Source organism: Mirounga angustirostris, unplaced genomic scaffold (genome assembly GCF_029215605.1).
Source record: "Mirounga angustirostris isolate CCGP_5_RB_7025 unplaced genomic scaffold, mMirAng1.0.hap1 SCAF_2, whole genome shotgun sequence".
NCBI lineage: Eukaryota > Metazoa > Chordata > Mammalia > Carnivora > Phocidae > Mirounga > Mirounga angustirostris.
Window position 1 is genome coordinate 144,441,853 of NW_026991710.1, and position 24,485 is coordinate 144,466,337.

Here is a 24,485-nt window from a genome sequence, read left to right on the forward strand (position 1 = left end):
GGTGGGAATGCAATCTGGTACAGACACTCTGGAAAGCAGTATGGAGGTTCCTCAAAAAGTGAAAAATAGGGGCACCTGGGTGACTCAGTCGGTTAAGCACCTGACTCTTGATTTCAGCTCAGGTCATGATCTCAAAGTTGTAAGACTGAGCCCCACATTGGGCTCTGCACTGGGTGTGGAGCCTGCTTGTTTCTATCTCTTCCTCTCCCTCTGCACCCACCCTTAAAAAAAGTTAAAAATAGAACTAATCTACGACCCAGCAATTGCACTACTAGGTATTTACCCAAAGAATACAAAACACTAATTCAAAGGGATACATGCACCCCTATGTTTATAGCAGCATTATTTACAATAGCCAAGATATAGAAGCAGCCCAAGTGTCCATCGGCAAATGAATGGATAAAGAAGATTTAGTATATATCTATATACAATGGAATATTTAGTCAGCCATAAAAAAGAATGAAATCTTGCTATTTGCAGTGACATGGATGGAGCTAGAGAGCTTTATGCTAATTGAAATAAGTCAGTCAGAGAAAGAGAAATACCATATGACTTCACTAATATGTGGAATTTAAGGAACAAAACAAACAAGTGAAGGGGGGAAAGAGTGAGAGAGAGGAAGGCAAACCAAGAAACAGACTCTTAACTCTAGAGAATAAACTGCCGGTTACCAGAGGAGGGGGTGGGTGAGGGGATGGGTGAAACAGGTAATGGGGATTAAGGAGTATACTTGTTGTGATGAGCACCAGGTGACTAAACTAAAAACTTAAAAAAAGAGAGAGATGGGTGCCTGGGTGGCTCATTCGGGTAAGCATCTGCCTTCAGCTCAGGTCATGATCCCAGGGTCCTGGGATCGAGCCCCGCGTGGGGCTCCCTGCTCAGCGGGAGACTGCTTCTCCCTCTCCCTCTACCTTCTGCTCTGCCTACTTGTGCTCTCTCTGTCAAATAAATAAATAAATAAATAAATAAATAAATAAATCTTTAAAAAAAAGAGAGAGAGAGAGACAGAGGGAGATTTGACACAGAAGGCATTGAGGCAGAGATTGGACTGATGCACCAGAAACCAAGGAATGCGAGTAGCTACCAGAAGCTGAAAGGTATAAGGAACAGATTCTCCCCTAGAAGTTCCAGAGGAGCCTGGCCCTGCTGACACCTTGATTTTGATCCAGTGAAATTGACTTCAGACTTTTGGCCTCCGTAACTGCGAAAGAACAGACACTGGTTTGTGTGCATTTTTCAACATTTTGTGTACAAATTGTTATGTGGATATTAGTTTTCATTTCTACTGATTTTATACTTGGAGTGGAATTACTGGTCATTTGGTAAGTGTAGAAACTGCTGGACTGTTTTGCAGTTGATTTCAGACTTCTGACCTTTAGAACTGTGAAAGAAAAAAATAAATTTCTGTTGTTTTAAACCACCAAAAAATAGAAAGCTTTCCAAAAAAAAAGAAAAAGAAATGTGAGAAGTAGAATATTATTCAGTCATAATAAAGAAGGAAATCCTGCTATCTGTGACAACTTGGATGAACCTTGAGGGCATTATGCTAAGCGAAATAAATCAGAGATATATATATATGGAATCTACAAAAAAAACTGTAGAAATAAAGAACAGATTGGTGGTTGCCAGAGTTGGGAGATCTAAGGACAAATGTGGACAAAAGGTACAAACTTCCAGTTACAGGATACATAAGTCCTGGAGATGTAATATGCAGCATAGCGTCTATGGTTAGCAATAGTGTATTGGGTATTTGAAAGTGTGCATATAGTCAAATAGTTGTAAGAGTGGTTTTTTGTGCAGCAATAGATAACCAGAACAATGTACTACCTTGGACTGGGTGTAGACACTGCAGCTCGTACCACTATGATCACATGGGCTAGCACGAGTGGTATGACAAAACCTCTGCCACTTCTGGCCCTGGAAGAAGGAAGGACGGCAAGTGTGTGGCCCCTGCTTCCATGGGTCCCCACCTTCCTCCTGGACCTCTAAATATGCTAGGTCTTCTTTGTGGAGCCATGTCCTCGCTGCAAGGGAAGCTGGGAGAGTATTGGGCATTTTAAGCTTCTAGAGTGAGAGCTACCCTCTGTCCCATGAAGTGGAGGATTCTTCAAACACAAGAAGGGGGTTTAGATAGTAAGCTGCCTAAAGGAATGGCAGACGACCATCACAGCATGTGCTGCCAATGCCAGAGTGGAGATGGGCAGAATGAGCTGCCTTCTGCGGGACTCTGCCAAGAGCGCAGGCTCCGTACCGCCAAAGGGTGGTGAGAAGGAATCGAGGTCGGAAGGGAGGTGCTGCGCTCTACTGAAGGCATGACTTTAGGGTCGTTACACCACACGACTGCATTCGAATCCTGGGACTTTAAGTTAGTACTGAACTTCCTCATTTTGCAGATTCCCTAGATCCTACCATTACTGTGACCAAAGGCCTCCAGTGGTATCCCATCTCAAAGTAAAGTCACAGATCTTTAAATTGCTGACCAGGGCCTGGGAAATTTGCCTCTTCCTCCCTGTCTTATGTCCTGCGGCTCCCCCTCACTAGCTCACACTGGATCCTTGCTGCTCCTGGAACACACAGTGTGCTCTTCTCTCTAGGCATTTTGTACTTATTCCTCCCCCTACCTAGAAATTCCTTGTTCGGATATCCACTTTGGCTTGCTCTCTCAATTTCCTCAGCGTTCTGCTCCAATATTACCCTATTATTGAGGCCTTCACATAAAGACCACTACATATGGACTAGGGACCTGTCCCCACCTACCACACTTCATTTTCTCTTTACGCTGCATTATTGTTTTTGCCTTAGCAAAAATAAATATCATAAGATATTTTTGCCTGGTTCACTGCTGCGCTTCCAACACCCAGAATTGTACCTAGCATATACATTAGTGGGCATTTAATAACATTTGTTAAATGAATGATTATTGTCATCATGATCATCACCATTATTCTGTGGTATCATATTTGATTTTGGTATATTGGTATATATTCTTTATATTGATTTAAAAGAAAATGAATAGAGGAGAATGGAGAACAGTACAGCCAACAGACAGGCCAGGGTGTCCTTGATCACCAGGCTGTGGTAGCGTTTGTATATGACCCAGTGAGTTGATAACTTGCTGGCAAGTTATAGGTGTCTTGTGTCTATTAACTTGTTGGTAAAGATAGGTGTCCAGTTCGTTGGATTTAGACACATGGGCATGAACTGTTCAAGGTTTTCATATTGCCTCGAGTTGGCAAATGCACAAATCTATCAAATTGACAGGCTAAAAGTACCATGTGCATTGACATGAAGATACCAAGAACTCAGCTGTGTTGGCAGTATTTATCTTCCCCAAAACTCAGACGTGTATCAGCCATCCCTAATCAAGTAAGAAAATTCCCGGAGGCACGACAAATGGGAATGAAAATTGGATTCATGAGTAAATACTTTCATAAATCTGAGATGGACGGGTTTAAACAAACCCCAGACAGTCTAACTTATCGGGATGCTTTTATCAAGCGCGGGTAAAGGGAACATCACAGGAGATAGGGCCAGTAGTCCTTTGGGCTGCCGAACTTGTATTTCAATTCTAAACCACAGCGTAATGATCATTAGTCATTCATGATAGAAATCAATGATTCCACTTTTCTGACAGTGTTTGTTCGCTGTTCCCAGGAACTGCTTTCTCTCTTCTCTCAAGAGGGCATTTAGGACTTGAAGCTCTTTCCCTTGGCTTGTTTATTGTGTACTGTTCATTTGCAGAGTGGCCACAGTATCCCGTGCCAGTTTGGCAGCGTGAGGAGGGTTCGCTCTCACATTCTCCCAAGAATCAGCGCTAGCTCTCCGGTGACTTTGAATTCCCTTCCAAACATTGGCTGTGGCTGGAGAGGCCAAGAACTTTATTCCAATCAGTTCTAGTTTCTATGGCTACGAAAGTCCCCTGAAAGAGTGACAGAAAATAAGGGCAGATTGTTCTCAATTTCTGAATTCACTGATATAAAGTGTTAAAAAAAAAAAAATCCACCCTCTGAATCCATTCTCAAATTGATTATTCTCTTTCTTTCTCTCTCCCCCCTCCCTCCTCTTTCTCTCTCTCTTCTGCCATTGAGATTACGGCAAATACCACTGGTTGTCACCCAACTACCATTCATCTGTATTATCTTCCTTTTTAATAGAACCCCGATTTTGCTCACCCCTCTTAATAGTTGTGGATTTTGGGGGGGGGGGTTGGCCCTATCAACAGGGTATGTATTATGGTTGCTATAAGCCGGTGACTGACTTAAGGATGGACATTTCACTCCACGCCAGAAATGAGATGTGGGAGGAAGTGTGCTGGGTGCACTTATGAGAAAGGTTTTCCTTCCTTAAAACAAAACAAACTAACAGGAATAAGAAGAAATCGCCCTTTCTTATTTTCTTTTCCAAATGGCAAGTACGAACAGACCGTATCTGCAGTTGCTTTTGCTACCTGGATAATCATGAGGGAACCCAGTTGAAGGACTAAGGAGAAAATGGGACTGTTGAAGCCTGGAGAAATCTTAGTACTCAATTATGCTGATGATTTAATCAATCTGGGAAACTCTCCAGAGTTCTTGTTATGTGAGATTAGAAAAAAAAAAAAAAAATCCTAACGCCTGTTTAAATCATTTGGAGTTGGGTTTTCTCCTAGGGCAGCCAAAAGCATCCTAACTGAGCCATTTCACTTCTGGTTGCTTGCTCAACATGTCTTTATAATTCCCCTCTCTTCGTTGGACTTTCTAACAACAATAAGACTTCCTAGGAATTAATAAGTCAAGATAGTAAATATGATGAGTCTCTATTTGCAACAGAAGACAAATTATTGATTCTATTTTTAAGTGCTAGAAAATTCAGTGTTATTTGTATTTTATTTTCAATATACAAAAATGCCATTGCATATTCTCATATCACAGCAGGCTCTTAAAGTCCTACCGTGTGAGGGAGTCCTTGTTACTGGTGGGAGAGATGCGTTGTGTGAATGGAGGTCTTGGTTCTCGAATTCCTCACAAAAGATTTATGCTCAAATAAAGCAGCCAGAAGAAAGGTAGCAAGCACAAAGCAGTTTATTAAGGACAGTACACTCTCAGGAAGGGAGAGCAGGCATGCCCAGGGGTAGCAACTGCCCTGAGATTACAGGGGTCTTTTCTTTTTATGTGAGCAGAATCTTGGGTCATGGACAGGGGCAGTCTCTAATGGAGGCTGCTTCCAATCATTTGGGGGACTCTTCCCACAGGGTGGGAGGAGGAGTTTTTGACCATACAAAGTTTATACTGGAACTATCATGGCAGCCTTCCCCCAGGGGAGTGGGAGCTCAAATCACAATACAAATGCATTATAATGAGTCTAGGGGTTACCCTGGGGCAGAGGTAGAAGAGGACAGCACATGCTCTGTACCTGTGCGTCTTGGTCTCTTAGCCCCCAGGGTCTTGGGAGCCACAAGGCCAGGACGTTGAGGGGTCTTGGAAGCCATAAAGTCAGGATGTTGTGCCTCGGGGCTTCTAATGTGTCACCTGTTTATCACTGCTTTTGCCCCCAGCTCATGTCTAATTAACTGCCTACTCTATCAGTCCAAGGACAAGAAGATATTTAATAATTCCAAATGTACTGAGAGAAAACATTTCTGTCAAATTGCATGTTTATATACTCATATATGTCAATTTTGAGGTACTAAAAGGAGTTTTAAAAATCACATTAATAATTATAATTGTTCCAAATGTTCTATTTTCTTTATGTTCTCCCCGCTATTTCTGCTAATGGCACTATAATTCTCTTAGTCATCCAGGCTTAAAATCTCTAATTTATTTTTGGCTCCTCCTACTCTCTTACTCCAGAAACAATCTGTTGCCAAGCCCTCAATAATGCCATCTTAGAAATACTCTTACAGGGGCGCCTGGGTGGCTCAGTCGTTAAGCGTCTGCCTTCGGCTCAGGTCATGATCCCAGAGTCCTGGGATCGAGTCCCACATCGGGCTCCCTGCTCAGCGGGAAGCCTGCTTCTCCCTCTCCCACTCCCCCTGCTTGTGTTCCTGCTCTCGCTGTCTCTGTCTCTGTCAAATAAATAAATAAAATCTTAAAAAAAATATATTAAAAAAAAAAGAAATACTGTTACATCCCTTCCATTTGCTCTACTCTCACTGCCACTAATTTAGTTCATCAAAAGTCTTCTGAACTGCTTTGCAGAGAGTTTCCATGTTCTCTCCATTCTTCTTTCTTTCTTTTTTTTTTATTTTATTTATTTATTTAGAGAGAAGGCTGGCAAGCAGGGGAAAGGGCGGAGAGAGAGGGAGAGAGAATCTCCAGCAGACTCCATGCTGAATGTGGAGCCCACTGAGGGGCTCAATCCCACCGCCCTGAGATCATGACCTGAGCCAAAATCCAGAGCCAGAGGCTCAACTGACTGAGCCACCCAGGTGCCCCTCCATTCTTCTTTCTAAAGCAGAGATCTGTGATGCTTACTTTCTCCTTAGTGTGTCCACATTGCCCAAGGAAAAAGCTTGAGCTCTACATGCTGGCATTCAAGGTCCAAAGAGTTGGCTTCAACTGACCTCTCAACCTTCCTTGGTACTGCTGTCCTCTTCACATTCTATGTTCTAGTCCAAGACAAGGTCCTTTATTGCCCTTTATTGACTTGATCCCTCATCTCACATTGAGTTTCTTACCTTCATCTGTTCAAATCCTAACTAGTGGTCACAGGTTATCTGAAATTACCTTTTTCTTTACAAAGATCTCTTGATTTCTCCCAGTCAAAACTATTATGCTCTTCATCCCTTGGATTTTACTGGGATTTCATCTCTCTATTAATGAAGGCATTTGTTCCTTTTTAACCATCTATTATAATTATTTACTATATATCTTATGTCCTTTCTAAAAAGGTGAAGTTCTTGAGGACAGGAACCAGATCCTGTTCACTTTTGTGTTCATCTTGGAGCCTGGTATTTCCTTGATTGTGACAAATACCCAATAAATAGAGTTGAATTATTAAAGAGTGATCAGCTTTCTGTTCAATCTTTTTCTTATCACCATCTGATCAACTAAAATGTAAAAAAGTTTTGGGAAAAAGGGAAATTATTTGGTTCAGATGGTCAGTAATGGACCACATGAGGGAGAATTCTTTAAGAGCAATGAATTCAGAATTATACTAACTACAAACAGGATAGATAACTTAGTTTTTCATTTCAGAAATATTCTTAATCTGGAAGAGAGTTTGAATAACATATATGCTTCAGCATTATTCTCCAACTTTGTAAGTACTTTTTGGTCTTTCTTCTGAAGATTTTTGAATTTTACAAAAAGATGGTTGTTTGCTTTACTGGAAAACACCACTTTTCAATGAGTCAAGAGTCATATGCATTAATATCAAGATGAAGGATACTTTTATAAAAAAAAAATGCCTAGTTCTTCCCTAGGCAGAACTTCCTTTCTGCTTATCAAGGTTAGTGTACTGCATCTCACTTGTAGGTATTGTGATGAGGTGCATAATTACCTAGTTAGCAATTAACATAAGGGAGATTCTATTGAACTTCTGGAATCTCTAATCTGCTGGCCTAAAGAAAAACAATGCAATACATACCCATGCATGGGGGAATTCTGAGAAATATTTAGGATTACTCTCCACATTTTCTCACCCTTAATTTTTTCCTGCTGTTTAGCTTAAATTTAATACACAGTGTAAAACAGACGTAGACCTAGAGGTTATTAGATTAGAGAAACTGTATGGTAAATGCATCCCATTCATTTCCAATATTGCTTATTGGATAAGAAGATAATGTAACCCAATAACACAGTAGGATTTATTCTGACTCAGTTAGTTTAAGGACAGATTACAAAGAAAGCACTTGATAATTCATAAAATTGAATTCCTTAGTACTTAGCAAGAACAATTAAGATTTTATTTGTATAATGTTCTCATAAAAGTAAAAAACAACTGGGCCCACCTTTAATCCATAGCTGCGTCTGATAGTTCCTTTATCAAGTGGTGATAAAGAGGTCAAATGGAGCTCAGAGAAACACAGCAAATAAGTAGAGAGAAGTGATTTACAAAGAGGGTTCAAAAGGATTTTTAGTCTGCCGCTAAATAATACCTAGGGTCCAGCCTCTCGTGACTCTGCAAATGCTAGAAAAGAGGATTTACAGTGAGATTGGGAAGACTGATGTTACATAAGAAGGCAGCAGCTGAGCCACCCTGCCAGATGCCAGGTCAGTGGAGCACTCTGGGATCCCAGAACTTTCTCACATTCATGCAGCAGCAATTATGGAACTAGGCCATTCAGGGGAGCGTGAAGAGTGGCCGCAAATGGACTCTAGCAGAGACAAGTTTGCAATCTGGCTCTGAATTCCGCCTTCACCACTGCCTCTAGAATGTCATTAAACTTCAGGATGGAGGGTAGTATTAGAACCAGGACAAAGAACTGGCTTATTTGGTTATGAGTGTGTTTCTGTCTGGATGGGGCATCAGGGAGGACGTGAGAGGGGATAGGTAGACTTTCATGGTTGCAGTTATCAGTCCCACTGTTGCAAGATCACATGTGTATCGTATTGTGATGTGGTTCTGCCATTCTAAGACCTATCCTTTTGATGATCTATATTTACCATTTCTGAGAATGACCAGAATGGCTCACATCCCTGTTGGCACTTCTTTTTCTTCCTTGCTTGCCTCTGGTGGCCGGTAAGGTGCCGGCTTGTATGTACACGTGTGTGTGTGTACATGAACACATGCAGGTGTGATGGGGGGTGTGGGGCACATAGGTACATAAGCAGTTTCTCACATAGGGAAGCAGTTCAGGGCCTCATAGCGCAAGGCCTCTAAGACAAGTTTGCTCAGTGTCCCAGAGAACAAGGATGAACGATGATGATAATGTTCCAAAGGCATTAACGATGTTCAGGGCGTGGGTCAGTGGAGGGTAGGCTCAGAAAGGGGAGAATGAGAATGAGTTTGTGAGGTCCAGGGATCAGGACAGTAAGGCCGAGTCAGGCGAGCGGAGATAAATTGAGCCTAATCAGTTATGAAGGTTGGAAAGAGAGGTGGAATTAAGGAAATATGCAGCTTATCTTTCAAAGGCCTTTGTAAAATATGGAGGAAAAGTTAACTCACAGCACTGAAAGCAATTCATGTTTGGACATTTTTGTGTCTCAGCGGAGACATATGGTGACCAAGAATGGGTGGAGGGGCCAGAGATAATTAAGGCAGAAATATGAGTAAATGCCAATATCTCTTGGAGTGTATTCAGAAGTTGCCTGTGTAAATTTGAGCACCAGGCTACTGTGAAGCAGCTGGCTAACTTCAAGATGGGAGGAAAAGTAAAGTGTTCATTACCCACGGGGGCTGAGGCCAGAGCTGGATAACTGGTCCAACATGCCGAATAAAAAGACCGAGATGCAGGGGCATAAAAAGATAAGGGGAAACTGGGTTTCTCTGGGGAAAGAGGAGGGAGGGAGACAGTAGTGAGTCCTTGAGGAAGTGAAGCAGCATCAAGCTGCAGAAGGCTTCTGTGTCCCCGTGAGTGGTGCGGTCCGATGGTGGCCCTTCACGTAGACCCTCTGGCATTCGTGTAAGCGAAATGCATGCGGGCAACACCGGACTGTACAGGCTCAGGATTTCGGAGTCAATATAGGTATCAGTTGGTATATTGTGCCAGTTATGTCTATACCCTCTGCCTTCTCAATCTTGAAATAATTCCCTCACCTAATGCGTCCCATCTTCTTGCTCCTACAATGAGGTCCATGTGCAGTGCTGCCCTGTTTGTGCCTTGAAAGCAAATCAGGGAAGACAAACACCTTATCATTTAGGAAAGGAAAATTTAAACTCATCAGCTGTTTGGGGATTATTTTTCCATCGGAGCTAGTCTGCCTTGGTGAAGATTTAAGGGGGAGGTAGGACGAGCTCTAGGAACTGGAATCTCTAACCCTATTTTTCACCAGAATTTTGTTTTGTTTCTTTTGAGAACAAAACCAGGGCAATCCGAACAGGTAATCTATTAACCTGTTGGGATGCATGTACTGTCCACGCCAATATCTGCACTGCAGAAAGGACAGGGTTTGATCTTGCTCCGTCTTCCGGTGACTATAAAGTACTTGCAGAGAATATAACATGTGATGACATAGAAGTAATTTCAGTGTCACAATTCATTTCTCTTGGATTCGCTGCAGACTTTGAATTGGAGAACATTGTCTCACCATGACACCACTAGAATGGACCAAAGACTTTTAAACAGCCCTTTTAAATAGTAAGTTAAAGTGTGAAAGAAGAGAACACAGGAAGAAATTTACAGCTATATTCTGTTCACAAAAAAAGGAATCTACCCAGAAAAACCATGCTGAGATCAGGGGAGTCTGTACAAGTATGGTTTTAGGTTCAAAGAGATTCTTCAAAATGTACTCTTTACCCTTCACTGGGCCCTATAACTGAGGACATTTAATCCAATCCTAATAAATCCTAGTTAGCTAGAAGACATAAGAGTTTTTATTTAATTAACATTTACTAAAGGCCAGTAATCCTTAAGGTTCTGTAGGAAGCACTGTGGCCATATGGCAATATGGGTGTGATTCCTGTTTGTGTAGAGCTCACAGGCTGAAGACTCTAGTATGGTCTTGGGAAAATTACTTTTTTGTTTTTTTAGAACACAAGACCATCTATTAAGCTAATCTGCCTGTAAGATGGAGGGAGGGCATGTATTGTTACAGAGGCGAGACCAAAGAAAAGTCCTAAGGGTTTTTACCCTGCTTTATCTAACTACTCTGAAAAAAAAAAAAAAAAAAAAAAAGACAGGAAATGTTATATCCCACTGTTGATAAACCACTGGAAGCAATTTTATAAGACTGAAATCCAGCATGTGCAGAGAAAACAGAGCAAAACTTAGGTAGAACAGGATAAAATTGAGCATTATAGTTAGAGTATGGTGTGTAGATTTTGTGTTTAATCTTGGAGTTTGAGTGAAAAATACAGAATAGTAATGTTACTGATCTGGCAATTGTAAAGAACCTTTTTGAATGTGATTGAAATAAAGCATCCTAATTAATGTATCACACTCAAAATAAATAAGCATTTTAAAGATGCTTTAATGTTGCTACTCAGCTGAAAGTCTGCCCTCCACTTTCACTGGGAATAATTTTTTAGAAGTGATTTAATAACTTGATTTTTTTTATAACAGGACACTGTTGATTAGCTTAGAACAAAATGCTTTTAAGTACTGAGGTTCGTGTCATTGAGGAGAGAACAAGGATTAAAACTGAAGGGATTTTTTTTTTTTTACTAGAAATTAGATGAGTATAACTTTCCATAATTTTAATGACTGATTTGTATTAGCTAGTGCATATACTATTTGCCATATTTTAAGAACTCACTATCTGGGCATGGCTCGTCCTGGGGAACAGTGTGAAATTTTTATTTTTCTCATACTTATTTTTATTTATTTTTGGCTTTCTCATACTTCCCTTAGGCAACTCCTCTCATATTTCCAACAGGTCAGCATTCAGCTTTTTGGCTGCTCTGGACCTCTATCTAGGTCTGCCCTTCTGGATGTCTCCTTAGAGTCAAAATGATTCTTCTCCTCTACCCTTTCAACACTCCTTGCCCCCTAGGTCCTCAGATCTTAGCTGGTTGTTAGGTAGAGTCATAGGATTAAACCAATTCCTTTTCTGTATTCATGATGCCTGACAGAGGCTAAAAGTGATTACAAGCCTAGGGTATTTGTGTAATAAGAAAAAACGTTACTCTGAAGGAATGAATTTTTCATGATGCCATTTCAGTGGCCTTGAGTAAGGATCTTTTAAGACTCAAGTGACCCTGCTTAAGAATCTGCCTCCTGCACGTTCCCTCGAGTTGGGAAGGTAGAGGATCTTTTCCCTCAACGGTGTGGCCAGTTGTCTTGATTTCAATACTTGAGATGGTAACTGTCATTACTTGGGTTTTACTAAGGCCCTTGATGCTTAATATAGCCTCAGAATCGATATCTCATTATGGCCTAGGTGCTGGGCATTTAAATTCTAAGTCCTGTCTTATCTAAGAGAGAAGAATACAAGGCTAACAAGACAACCAGTATCACAGAGGTTGTTTGAATCTTTACTCGTGATTTTCTGCCTCCCTTAGTTTTAGAATTTCTGGAATACTAGATGTTTTAGATACTGGAGGGACTACTTTTTCTTCCCTTGAGACTTGCAAAGACATGTAAAAATCATGCCTTTGTTCTATGTTCTGTGTCTTTTGGCTACAGGAACAGTTTAGGGTATGAATGGGATGTCCAAGAGTTCCCTCACCAACACACTGTGACCTGTTGCTACTTCAGATCCCCTACTTCTCAAGAATTTTCTAGAATTTCAAATATATGGCTGTCCTTCCTTTGTGTTTCAGAAACCATCTCTCTGTGTTCACCATGTAAGTCCTTCAAAAGGAACAGGAAACCAGATACCCAGAAACTGATAAATTTGAACATACTTCTATGGAAAAACACACTTGTTATAATTGGCTCCCCCGACACATTTTAGTTATCTAATTGAGTTTACTGATTTACAATTAATGTGTCCTGGGATGGGGTGGGGGTAGATGTAGTTGTAAGAGAGCCACACGAGGGATCCTTGTGGTGATGGAACAGTTCCATATCTTGACTGTGGTGACAGATACACAAAATACACACATGCAAATGAGTACACCTGAGAAAATCTGATTAAGACTGAGAAGTCTATCAGTGTTGATACCGTGATTGTGATAGTGTACTTGTAGTTTTGTGAAATGTTACCAAATGTTACCCTTTGCCCTGGGTAAAGGGTACATGGGATCTCTCTGTATTATTTTTTACATCTGCAAGTGAATCTACAATTATCTCAAAATAAAGTCTAATTAAAATGGGTTTAATGTTCTAGGCTCAGAGTATTTAGGAAGGTAAAATTCATACATGCAACACAGAAGCAAACACATGTGTTCACAAACAGTAGTCAAGGTTCATTCTGCCATAGTAGGTACATATACATTTTTGCTACCAGTTGGAGACAATTTTGTGTTTAGGTAAAGGATTGAATCTAAATTTGGTGTCATAAGGCGTAGCCATCTTCTTTAGATCTCATACAAAGAAGACAATCATGACTATCATAATTTTCTTACCCTGATGAATGTACATGTTTAATGAAGAAAAATAATTGAACGTTCATAATTCTGTATTTGTATTGATTTTTATATTGAAGTGTTAAAAAATATTATAAGGAAAATGTTTAAAAAGGTAATCCAAATCCATGTGTAAGGACTTGGAGGAAATAAGTTGCATGCTTTATGTGTTCCTACATTGTTTTACACTGTTCATCCTGTCTTAGTCCGTTCGGGCTGCTATGACAAAAATACCATAGACTGGGTGGCTTAAACAACAAAGGTTTATTTTTTAATGTCCTGGAGGCTGGAAGTCCAAGATCAAGGCAGTGGAAGATTCAGTGTCTGGTGGGAGCCTGCTTCCTGGTTCATAGACAGCTGACCTCTTGCTGTGTCCTCACATGGCAGAAGGGGTCAGGGAGTTGTGTGGGGTCTTTTTAAATAAGGGCACTAATCCCATTGATGAGGGCTTCATCCTTCATGACCTAACCCCCTGCCAAAGGCCCCACCTCCAAACACTATCACACTGGGGATTAGGATTTCAATGTAGAATTTGAGGTGGACACAAACGTTTGGTCTATATGTAAGCATAGCATAATAACGTCTTATTCTTGTGTTATAGCAGAAAACCTTCCATTTTTAGCTTCAGATAAAGAAAAGCATTTATAGATCATCCAGCTGTTCTGCTTTTTTAATCATACTGTAAATGTCTCATTGACTCAAAATGATTGGGAGTAAGATGTTTGATTAATAAAGTATTCTTGTTATTGAAAGTTAGTGAGCTTGTATGAAACAGCGATTTCCAGTTTCAAAGGACTCACATAAAGTACAATATATTTAACTCAATCACATAAAACTCATTGTGGAATGAGAGAAGCTATCATAAAGTAGTTAACATGATACAAGAATAGTACGTATATATTTTTAATTGGGGGATTAAATTTTGTTTCATGATCTGGCAGGGTTTCAGAAATTTATTAATCACAGTAATTACTGTGATGACCAAAAAATTAAGAACGTTACATTCTGCACATTAAAAAATTTAATGATCACAGATGCTCTACATCAGCTGTCATTTTTACCCCCTACAAATAGAATGTATTTAAATCATCTGCAATTTCTACGGTCTTAACACTTTCAAATTTCTTCTTTAGATGAAGACATTGCTACAAAGATGATGCCAAGTCATAATTTTTGTAATGTTTCAGTTTTAAAATAATTTCAAACATAACCAGCATTAAAATTTGCTTCTTTTATGTTAAACTGATAAAATGTCTACTACGTGGTCGATGAATTTTTTTTCATAGACTCTATTCTGTAATCAAGCATTTTACTTCATGCCCAGTAACTTGGTCCTCTGGCAGAACAGCTGAGGTAATGCTAGCGGGGATGAGAGCGGGAAACATCATCCGCCATGGGGGCAGTCTGTACAGCTGGGACAGAGAGTTGTACCTCTTTCTTCACACACACTTGTCATTTTTTCCTTGATGGTTAGAATTAGGAAGCTTCTTACAGCTTTGGGACAACTTTGTTCACCTCACCATTTGCCTAGTTGGAAGAAGCGTGCAGCCCAGCAGACACGATAGTCAATCAGACTTAAAACCAGAGGCACTGAACACCTCAGGGGTCTTCAAAACACATCAGCTTCCTATGACTCACGAAGAGCTTCAGGAAATAGGTGCTGTACAGCATTTGCACTGAACAGAAAGTCCCCTAATGTTCTTAAGAATTCTAGATGCAGGTGATTTTTCTGCATAATTCACTGGGACTCCTATTCCATAATGAACTTTAAAACAAGAGTAATTGTAAGGAAAGCCATTCCACTGGTAGTGAAAAATTTGTTTTTTGAAAAATTCATATTGCTTTATCAATCTTCATATTTTTAGCTTACTCATTAGTTAATATCTTTTTTTTTTTTAAAGATTTTATTTATTTATTTGAGAGAGAGAATGAGATAGAGAGAGCACGAGAGGGGGGAGGGTCAGAGGGAGAAGCAGACTCCCTGCCGAGCAGGGAGCCCGATGCAGGACTCGATCCCGGGACTCCAGGATCATGACCTGAGCCGAAGGCAGTCGCTTAACCAACTGAGCCACCCAGGCGCCCCTCATTAGTTAATATCTTAGCAAAGTTGTTATTTTACCCTTGGTATCTTCATTTTACCTAATAGTGTAAATGCAGTTGGGGCCAGCTCTAACTCGATTGCTATTTTAAAATACCTCAATATGCCACCTAACACATATATATACACGTCTCTCAGTAGTCAGTTCTAATAGTCCTTCTTCAAATGTATACTAATATACTGAGGCAATTAATCTGCTGCTTGATTCACTTCTTTCTTCTGGCTGCTGAACCATCCTTTATTTAGTGAGCTGTCACCTTAGGACCTCTCAGGGGCTGGGGTGGTGGGGCCGGGGGAGCACCTGATTCACCTGACTTCTGCCTCTACCACCCATTGGCAGAAACCATTCACTCAAAAGGTGTTTGCCACATGGCATGTTAATTAATGTAGTAGCATCAGGAGCACGCCAAATTTTTGTAATCCTGTCTTTTACATGAATACATTTACAATTTTAGTTTGCGTTGACAGTAAAAAGGCAGTTTTATTGTGGTAAGACTAACTCACATTTTCAGCTCCAGGTAGCTCAAGGACCAGTGTGGTACCACTTCAACAGTTTTTGACTCAGCACTTAAAACCCCGCCACAGTGGCATATGCTACTGCAGGAGGTAATGAGCTCCCCCTTTATCAGAGATTTTCAAGCTTGTAAAAAAGATATGTAAATCAGATAACTTTACATTTATTTTCCCACTCAGTGACTATAGGCTTATTTGAAAATCACTGATTAATATGAATCTTTATCTAGCTCCTTTGATTAAGGTCCATTGCATTCTAAAACCTGCAAAAAATTGAACAACTCTTTGCTCTGGGTCTGAAAATATGCACTAGTCAAAATTAGCTGGTTAGCACAAAACTTTCCTATTTTCTCTCTCATGATGACACAAGTGCTAATTTTTCCATTAATGCCAGCATAATTCTCTTAGGCTAGTTTTCTTTTTTTTGCTTGGGAGAACCTGGGGATGGTTAGTTATCTGTGTAGTTTATTGGATAACTCAATTATTTTGTTTGCCTCTTTAGTCTGAAGTAAATAACTTTCTTCCCTTTTTGTCTTGCTTTCCCATTTGGTTGTGCCCTGTCTTGTTTTGCTTACATGCCCCACATCTCATCTTATTGGAGAGGGATTCAGCTTTTGAAGCTTACTGATTGTCAAAGGAACCTACTTAGCATGTTCTTGCATTTGGCCTGGATTTGGTTGTTGTCTAGGTGCTGTCTAGGCAGACCTATTACTCATACCTTCTGTGGAATGTTCTGAGTATGTAAGTTTCCTGGCCTTTTTGGATTCTCTACAGAATGCTTGATGTTACATGTTAAAAATGATTTCTTGATACAGATAAAAATACACTGCTATAAAGTTTGTTAGGATGGAGTTAAGGTTTCTGAATTTGGATAAGTTTTGTAGTTTTACGTACAAATAATTTCATTTTTCCTTTTTTTCTCCCAAGACATGTCATGGATGCAAAAGGTAGGGAAAAGAATTGGTGACAGACATCTTACCACTGAAAGAGTGAATCAGGCCACAATCAAATGCCCTTCAGGTGGGACATGACACATCATCCACACACCTGCGCAAATCCTTTATTAAAGCAACAATCAAAATACAGGATGGAGCACATGGTTTTTTTGTTTTGCTACTATAACATCAACTTAAAAGTCATTTGTTTATATCTTTAAATTATTTTTTAAAAGTGAACATTTATAGCTCACAAAATCAACAGTTTGAAATTTCTGCCCAGATAAAGTTTTTCATCTTATTTTCCAATTTTAACAAAGGACATCCAGAACTAGAGATATAGCAAGCCAAACATAAGTACAAGCAAGCATCTTCTTCAACCCTAACTCACTGTAAGCAGCTCTATGGTATCTGACAGATACATTTGAAGCCTTTTATTACTGGTTAAATAAAATCAATTTATGCCAGAATATTCTTAGAACTATTTGTTTTCTATTTTTACATTCCCTAACAGCTTCATTTTTGATTGTGGTATTCTAAGTATTAGCCCCCTTAAAACTGGTATTTCTAAAAAATCTCGAAGATCATTATCATCTTCAGATGATACTTTCTTGTATAGCAGACACACACTCAGTCCTTTGGAAAACATATTAAGCAATTCTGTTTCGATTCCCCCCCAACACCATTGGTTTGTTTAATCCAAACCTGATTAATCACTGTAGAAACCCTAAAAAAGTCATTAGGAAAATGACTTTGTTATCTACTGAGGGAGTTTTAAATGAGTAAGTGAACATCCAAATGACTAGTGTCTTGAAGGTATCAGGTGCTCAAAATATGTGTGCGAATATACAGTGAGATTTGGTAGGTTGAAAGAGTACCAGTAAATTGGTTTAAAAAGCAAGAATAGGAACAGGGATTATAATCTTAAGGGAATGCCAACCTATCTGTGAAGATAGGTACAGAATAGTAACTGAACTGTGCTGATTACAAAATAGAGTATCTGCAAGATAAGTTAAATGTCCCATTTTCTTCCCAAATGAAACACTGAGAGGAAGTCCCCTGTTAACAGAACCACAGGGGCTGCCGTTAAGGGAGTTTTAGCACTGACAGAACACTGTATTTCAACCTGTGACTAAGAGGTGTCCGATTTGCCTTTCTAAAACTGCATCTCCAGTGGCTGGGACGGGCGTGTTTACAGTGAAGCTGATTCGTGTTGGCTGCACTACACCGAGAGGGGGCCTGCTCACGACATGCAAATACTCTTTGTGCCTTACATTTTCTTTGTGTGCTAAAGAGCTGAGCAGATCCTAGATCACCGATAAATAACAGTCCAAGCATTAGACTTCAAACAGGTCATCAGTCCATTAAATAATTTACATAGTCATAGTTCAATTCAGTCTTTTCATCAAATTGCTTTCTTATCTCACCTTTGCCCTTCAAAGGGAAACATAAACAACACAGACTTCTACAGTTAAAAATGAAAGAAACAATAAAAAAGGTAAAGGAAGGAAGGAGATTCCAGAATCCGTTGTGTGGGATGTCGGGCCTTTTAGCCTTACTTTTGGGAGAAAAAAAAAAAGGAATGCTCACAAGCATCTGAGACAAATCATTCCGGATGTAATGGCACAATAACGCTTGGGATGGGTGAGAACATTCAGCTATTTTTAGAGCAATTTCTATATGTCATATGTCACATTTGGTTCCTAGATTTTAGTCAAGTATTAGTATTTCTTTTTGCCGAGTATGATATACAAAAAGATGAGAACAGTAGATGTGCCCTAAAGATATGAAAATATAATATATAAAACAAAACCATTATAAATTACATAGATTTTCAGTATAAAATTGTTTTTTTTTTCCATTTAGAATAAATACCGTCCAAGTTTACAGGTCATCAAAGTGAATTAAATATGCACACATATCTGAATCATTTTCAGAATTTCAAGAAAAAAAGTTGTTAGAGATATGACTCAGAAACCAGAAGCTGTTTGATATTGAGAATGACTACATAAGACCCAAAGGACATGGCTTGGGATTTAGTGTTAAGCTTTTAAAACTGCCCAAATGAGCCTGAGATGCATGCGCGCACACAAACACACACACCTACAGCCATACTTCTATGCATTTCTATGAAGCTGAACAGTTTATCTTTGAAAAATCAGCTGAAAGTCACGAGGTCTTTCTGCATTTTATATTCTAGAGGAGAGCCTTTCTCATTTCATAAAGAAGCTGTAAGATGGGACAGGAAGAGCACAGAATTTCTGGAAGGAGAAATCTCCATTGTAAGCCAACCTCCTTTTAGGTTGGCTATTATTATATCAAGAGCTTTTTGATGCCTCAGAAGGTAAAAGTTTGGAAAATCTATATAATAATCTCCCCAGTCTTAAGAAGCTAAAACCAATCTGGAACATTCTTTGGTCTACACATTTCTGCTCCCGCTTCATAAAAAATCTGCTGATTTTACATTTTTAAATCCTAATCAATGTCTAGATAGAACTGATGCCTTCTCCTGTAATTTCCATGTGGAAATCTGCACATGGGTCTGGGTGGAATGAGAACTGAACAGAATGGGGAAAAGTTTACACACTATCACAAAATGAGCTTAAATCTCTGTTACTGTTTTGGGCAAACAGATCCATACTAAGAATTTGCTGACCTCCACAGCAACTGGACAATGTTTATATTCTGAGAGTTGGAGGTAAAGCTGTTCCGCAACCCAAATACATAAAATCCTAGCCCAGAGAGCCCACTGGGAGTCATGGTTACTCCTGACTGCTGGACTAGTAGTTGCTTTCCGTGACGACCCAAGACACTTCTAACTAGATGCCAGCAGTTCCTTCCTGGCTAAGTGATGTCTGACCAAACTCCAGGTCTTGTCAGATTGCCTTCCACACGAATTATCTATGAATGAAGAAGCCCAGCAGGCCACCCCTAAAGCCAAACCCACTGCCCTCAGGCTGCAGAGCTAGACACATTCATTGTAAAATCGGAACCTCAAAAGCAACCGATCTCCTGTATCCATTTTTGCTCCCAATGTTGTTTGTCTCTTGCAGTGGGGACCATGCCATCTTGGGAGATTACAAACTTTCTAGAAAGCAATAAATGTCTGAGCTAGAAGGGATCCTGTGACTCATCAGGCACAACCCCCATATTCTGCAGGTGAAAAAGATGAAACCCTGGAGAGGGAAAAGGAGTTGTCCAAGGTCACTTATCCAGATAGTGACAGAGTGAGGACTACACATCTGGGTCTGCTCTCTCTCTTTACACCAACGTGGCCCGTGTAACCTCCAATGTCATGATCCCATCCACTTGATGTGGCCACGACCCTTATGACAACTTTAAGGTTCTAAGTGAAAATGAAATACCACTCATTCTCACCACGATTAAATTTCAACTACAGAAGTGGTCCTAATGATGTTTTGGGAGAGAAGATCCACAACTTGCCTAAAATGCTATGATTATTTGAAATTGATCCTCTTTGAGTAAGTCATGCAGCATAAACAACGTGAGCTGAACCCAGAGAGAAAAGTGAAAATCTGTTAAGTAACTGGAAAGAGAGCAAGCATGATGATATTGGTTTGGTTCTGTGAGAGTGAGACCATTTAGATGGTACTCAGAGTCCATCTAGTCTGCCCCCTCTAACAGATAAGGAAACTGAGACCCAGACCTGCCCAAAGCCAGGCAGCTGATTACTGGCACAGTCAGGTAAAGTATTGGCCTTTGCATAGACTGACTTTTTCTTCTTTCCATAACATCATTCAGTCTCGCGTATAACTGCTTTCTTGTGAGACTAAAAAATAATTCCACAATCTGGCATGAAATTTGATGGCACAGCTCCCTAGGTCATTGTTCTAACCTTTCACTCTCCCCTTCAAGACCAACGAGTTAGCTCTGTGGTTTACAAAAGTGGACCTGGTTACACGGCTTCCCAGATCTTTCTTTTGCTGCCCCAAATCCAGTGTTTGAGTCACCCAACAGCGTATGTCCCTACAAGCCCTTCTGGGAAGCCAATACTCTACAACCTGCAGGGATTCATCAAATGCCTCTGTCTTTGGAAGCAATATATTTTCCAGATAAAGAATCAGTTTTTGTTTGTAGGATGATGTTACTTAACCATAAAAAGAGCAGTTTTCACGGGTAATATGGGTATATTCAACCTTTTACAATCTCCCTCCATACTTCAGTTGAGCTCACCAAAAGGCTCTCAGAATTGGACAGGTAAACACATTTTTATTTGGCTCTTAAAGTGCTATTCCTGGGCAAAGGTTTTTCTCAGTTTCACAATAGCAGCTTCATTGGAAAAAAAAAAAAAAGTAATGTATGAAAATAGGCTTGGGAAGTGACAAAAATAATGAGCGTAGTAACTACTCTGGAACATTACAACTGACTTGTAGATATCAGCCCTGGTACTAGTGACTGATACCAAAGCCTCTGAGGTACATGTTCGAGGGGAAAATAAGGACAAAGTGGCTAAGAGGACTAAACCGGAAAGAGCAATTAGTATTACTATAACAACAGCAACTACTCCATTTTAAAGGAACAGTGACAGGAATAAAAACTGAGAGGAAAGTGCAACAAACCCATGTACGTGCATTTGCTATCATAGCAGACCTATATATATATATGTTTTTTTTTTTTTTAAGGAAAAGCAATGCAGTGTGCATTGGAGAGGGCTCTTGACCTCAGAATATCTTACAGTAATATTCTCTTTGCCAAAAGGGCATCACCCATTAAGGTATTTGGCAGAGAAGAGCCTCTAAAATTCGTATCACGTGGACAGACGCCTTCTGTCCAGTATTATCAATTCTGCACCCTGATGCTTCTCACATCCTTTTCTACTGAGGAAATTCCAGTCACATAATAAACTGCACTCAGGTGTTTCCCCTTTGAAAATGGCATCACTCCTACCTAAGGGATGAGAGTCTCCTGGTAAGGCTTAGCGGCAAGTGCGTACTACATCTGCACTACGAGGAGCAGCCCCTGATTTTCTTGATATGCATAGCTTTTCATAGTTGATATTAGACATGGCTTTCATAAATAATGCAGGTGTTTCTGTCATGCCCCACCGCTGGCTCTGTAGTTTCCAGGTGAGCTGGTGGCAGGACTCTATCCAATACCTCAACAGGCGTTGGCTCTTCAGATGTTAGCTCTGTGGATGTTATATCTGTAGAAGGCTCTGCAGTTTCTGGGGAATGTTCAGCGGACGGTTCTGTCTCCTCTTCATCTTTGACTTCAAACTGTACACCCTCTGGGTCATTCCCGTGATCTTTTTTGGACTGTGAGTGCACAGACACCTTGATGGCAATTTGCTGGGGCTGCTCGTGCAGCGATGAGGCATCCGAGTCTGCGGTGGGTGAGTCACTTCTCTTCAGGGAGTTTGGGATTGTGTAAACCTCATCCCTGTCTGAGGCCTCCTGGCCTTCTGGAGTATGCCGCACAAAATTCTGCCCCTGCTCCTCCAGCCCAACCACTTCCATGATTTCCTCCATGATAGTCCTACAGTTCATAATGAGGGGAGGCAGAGGCACACTCCTGGCAAGCTCTTCGATATAGCGGGCAAACTCCATGGTTTTGAACTGGGTGACTTTGGCAAGCTCTAGAGTTTTGGCTGAGGTGATGATGGGGATCCGCTTGGCAATCTCAAATGCCTTTTGCAGCTTCTCTGCGCCTTCTGTCCTAAAGAACTCGTTGATGGCTTTCTCGGTCTTCTTCAGGTGGCTGCTCATCATGCACAGGCGGGTGATGTTGAGGATCATGACGACGGTGAAGGCCACAAGGCAGACGACCATGTAGTAGACGCCCATGTCTCCAGAGGTAAAGATGACTCTCAGGGTCACCGTGTTGTTCACAGTGCCATGGATGTTAGAAGCAACACATGTGTATTTACCTCGGTCTGAAAAAGACACCTTGGTGATGTTCAGGAGGCCGCTGTCGTGCATCTGCCATTTTCCTGTTGGAAGGAAGAGTGGAGAATTCAACCAAGGACATATGGGTCCCATCAAAGTGTCTACAAACTCTCACGTTACTAAAAACATCTCTTATTACTACAACTACTGCTTCTGTTACTACGAATGATAATGACAATGGACATTTACTGTGTGCCAGACAGTGACACATACTAACTCATTTCATCTTCACAACAATTCTGTGAGGTAGGTACTAATACCAGCTCCATTTCACAGGATGAAGAAACTAAGGCACAGGTAGATTAGACCACCTTCCCAAGGTCACCAGTTTGGAAGGAGTAGAGCTAGTAGATGAACTCAAGCTCAAAAGATTACACCCTTAACCCCCAAACCGTACTATGGAATTCCACAGCCTTGTGAGAAATAGGAAAAATAAACCATCTGGAAAATCCTGTGCTCTTATTAAAGAATTCCATAAACATAGCATCTGGTTTTCTAACCCGCCTGTGAGCATGACTCTGTTGGATATATGTTCACTGGGGAGTTTAATGCTTCTCAGAATATAAAGTATTTTAGGATCAATGTAAAATCTGGAGTAAGTCAATTAAATTATAATTGTTTACCTGGATTTTTCATATTTGAGGTTGGAGTTATGCTTGTATGACCTCAGTTAATTAAAACATAACCTGTCATTAATTTTGAAAATTTACAAGGAATTGTTTATAGTACTTAAAAGTTACAAGCTAACAATGTGAACATTCAGAGGCTGGATATGAATTACTATCAATTTGTCTTAGCCTTGCAAATAAATTATAGACCATCAAGTTGAAAAGAAGCCTCACATGATCGACAATGCCTGTTGGTAATTGCAATTTCCTTCTCTGGCCTGGAAAGGATCTAGTGTTGCTCTGGCAATGAGGTTCTGAATCAGGAGAAGCTCTTTAGTTGGAATTGATTCTTAGTCTGCCTGCGTACCCACACGTCCGAAGACCCCTGGGAAACAGGATATGACGTTTGGCTTCCAGGTATTGGGTCTGAGCCTTTCTGAAACCCTACCACCTCCCTATATTGTCCTACAGAGAAAGGAGGGTCCAGATCAGGCCCCTTGGAAGTTCTGAGGAGCAGGCAGGCAGATATTTCCCCATAAAAGCATTCCAACTCCCTAAGCCAACTGGAGGAACCTCTCCTGAGAGATGGGGTAATTTAACATGTAGTTTCCCTTTTCAGCATTTATTATTGACTTGTATTTTTTTCTTGTTTCTTCCCCCTCTGACAGTGACTTTTCGTTCTATTTAAAAGTCTGATATTTCCCAAAAGCAACAAGCAACACGTTCCCCTCCCCACGTTTTTTTAAATTTGTGAGCACCTAAGTGACTACAGTCTCAAGGGACTATGGAAGGAGGCAACAGAGGGCCTTCTTTTTTCCAGCATCTTCTGCTCCAAGGAACATTCTTAAGAAAGCTAGATGGAGCAGCGAGGTGCCTTCTGGGGGCCTACAGTTTCTCCTCCATGCTAGCCATGCTGGATCTGGCAGGACACCTCTCGTCGATGCTGTCCTATCACTTTGCTTTCTGAAAGAACATCTGTGGAGAGTGGTTCCTGGTGTCCCTGAGTAACCCTTTTCTAACAATTCAGCCAGTGTATTTTCCCCAAGAGTAGAAAACACTGGTTTGGAAAATCTAGTGAATTTTCAGTTTCTTGTGACTGTCTTAACAGACAAACCTAATAAGCACCCAGTCTGTGAAACGGTGTCTCATTCAGAGTGGGCTGGGGCAAGGCTTCCACCCTCTTCGTTCCCTCAACATGGATTTTGATACTTCAGCTGCAGATCTATCCAAATATGCAAGGGAAATTATCCATTGACTTTCTTAAAATTTACATGTTTCATGAAAGTGGACGACAGCAGACATAGGAAAAAAGCTCTAGTTGATTGAAAGCTTATTA

General features: G+C 40.5%; 1 protein-coding gene and 1 long non-coding RNA gene across 5 annotated transcripts in view; one reads left to right on the top strand and one right to left on the bottom strand.

The window, feature by feature from the left end:
- The window catches only part of LOC135363672 (uncharacterized), a 206,467-nt gene that overhangs the window by 180,270 nt on the left and 1,712 nt on the right, over positions 1 to 24,485 (top strand). Inside the window, exon 3 of the long non-coding RNA XR_010409632.1 lies at positions 22,350 to 22,787. This is a non-coding gene — a long non-coding RNA (uncharacterized LOC135363672). The remainder of the gene's footprint in view (positions 1 to 22,349; positions 22,788 to 24,485) is intronic.
- MFAP3L (microfibril associated protein 3 like) overlaps positions 16,747 to 24,485 on the bottom strand; it is a 39,174-nt gene continuing 31,435 nt past the window's right edge. For all 4 annotated transcript variants that reach the window (XM_045870262.3, XM_064585292.1, XM_064585294.1 and 1 more), the window contains exon 3: positions 16,747 to 22,585. In XM_045870262.3, the coding sequence (XP_045726218.1) occupies positions 21,654 to 22,585 (932 nt within the window). In that variant the 3' untranslated portion in view covers positions 16,747 to 21,653. The remainder of the gene's footprint in view (positions 22,586 to 24,485) is intronic.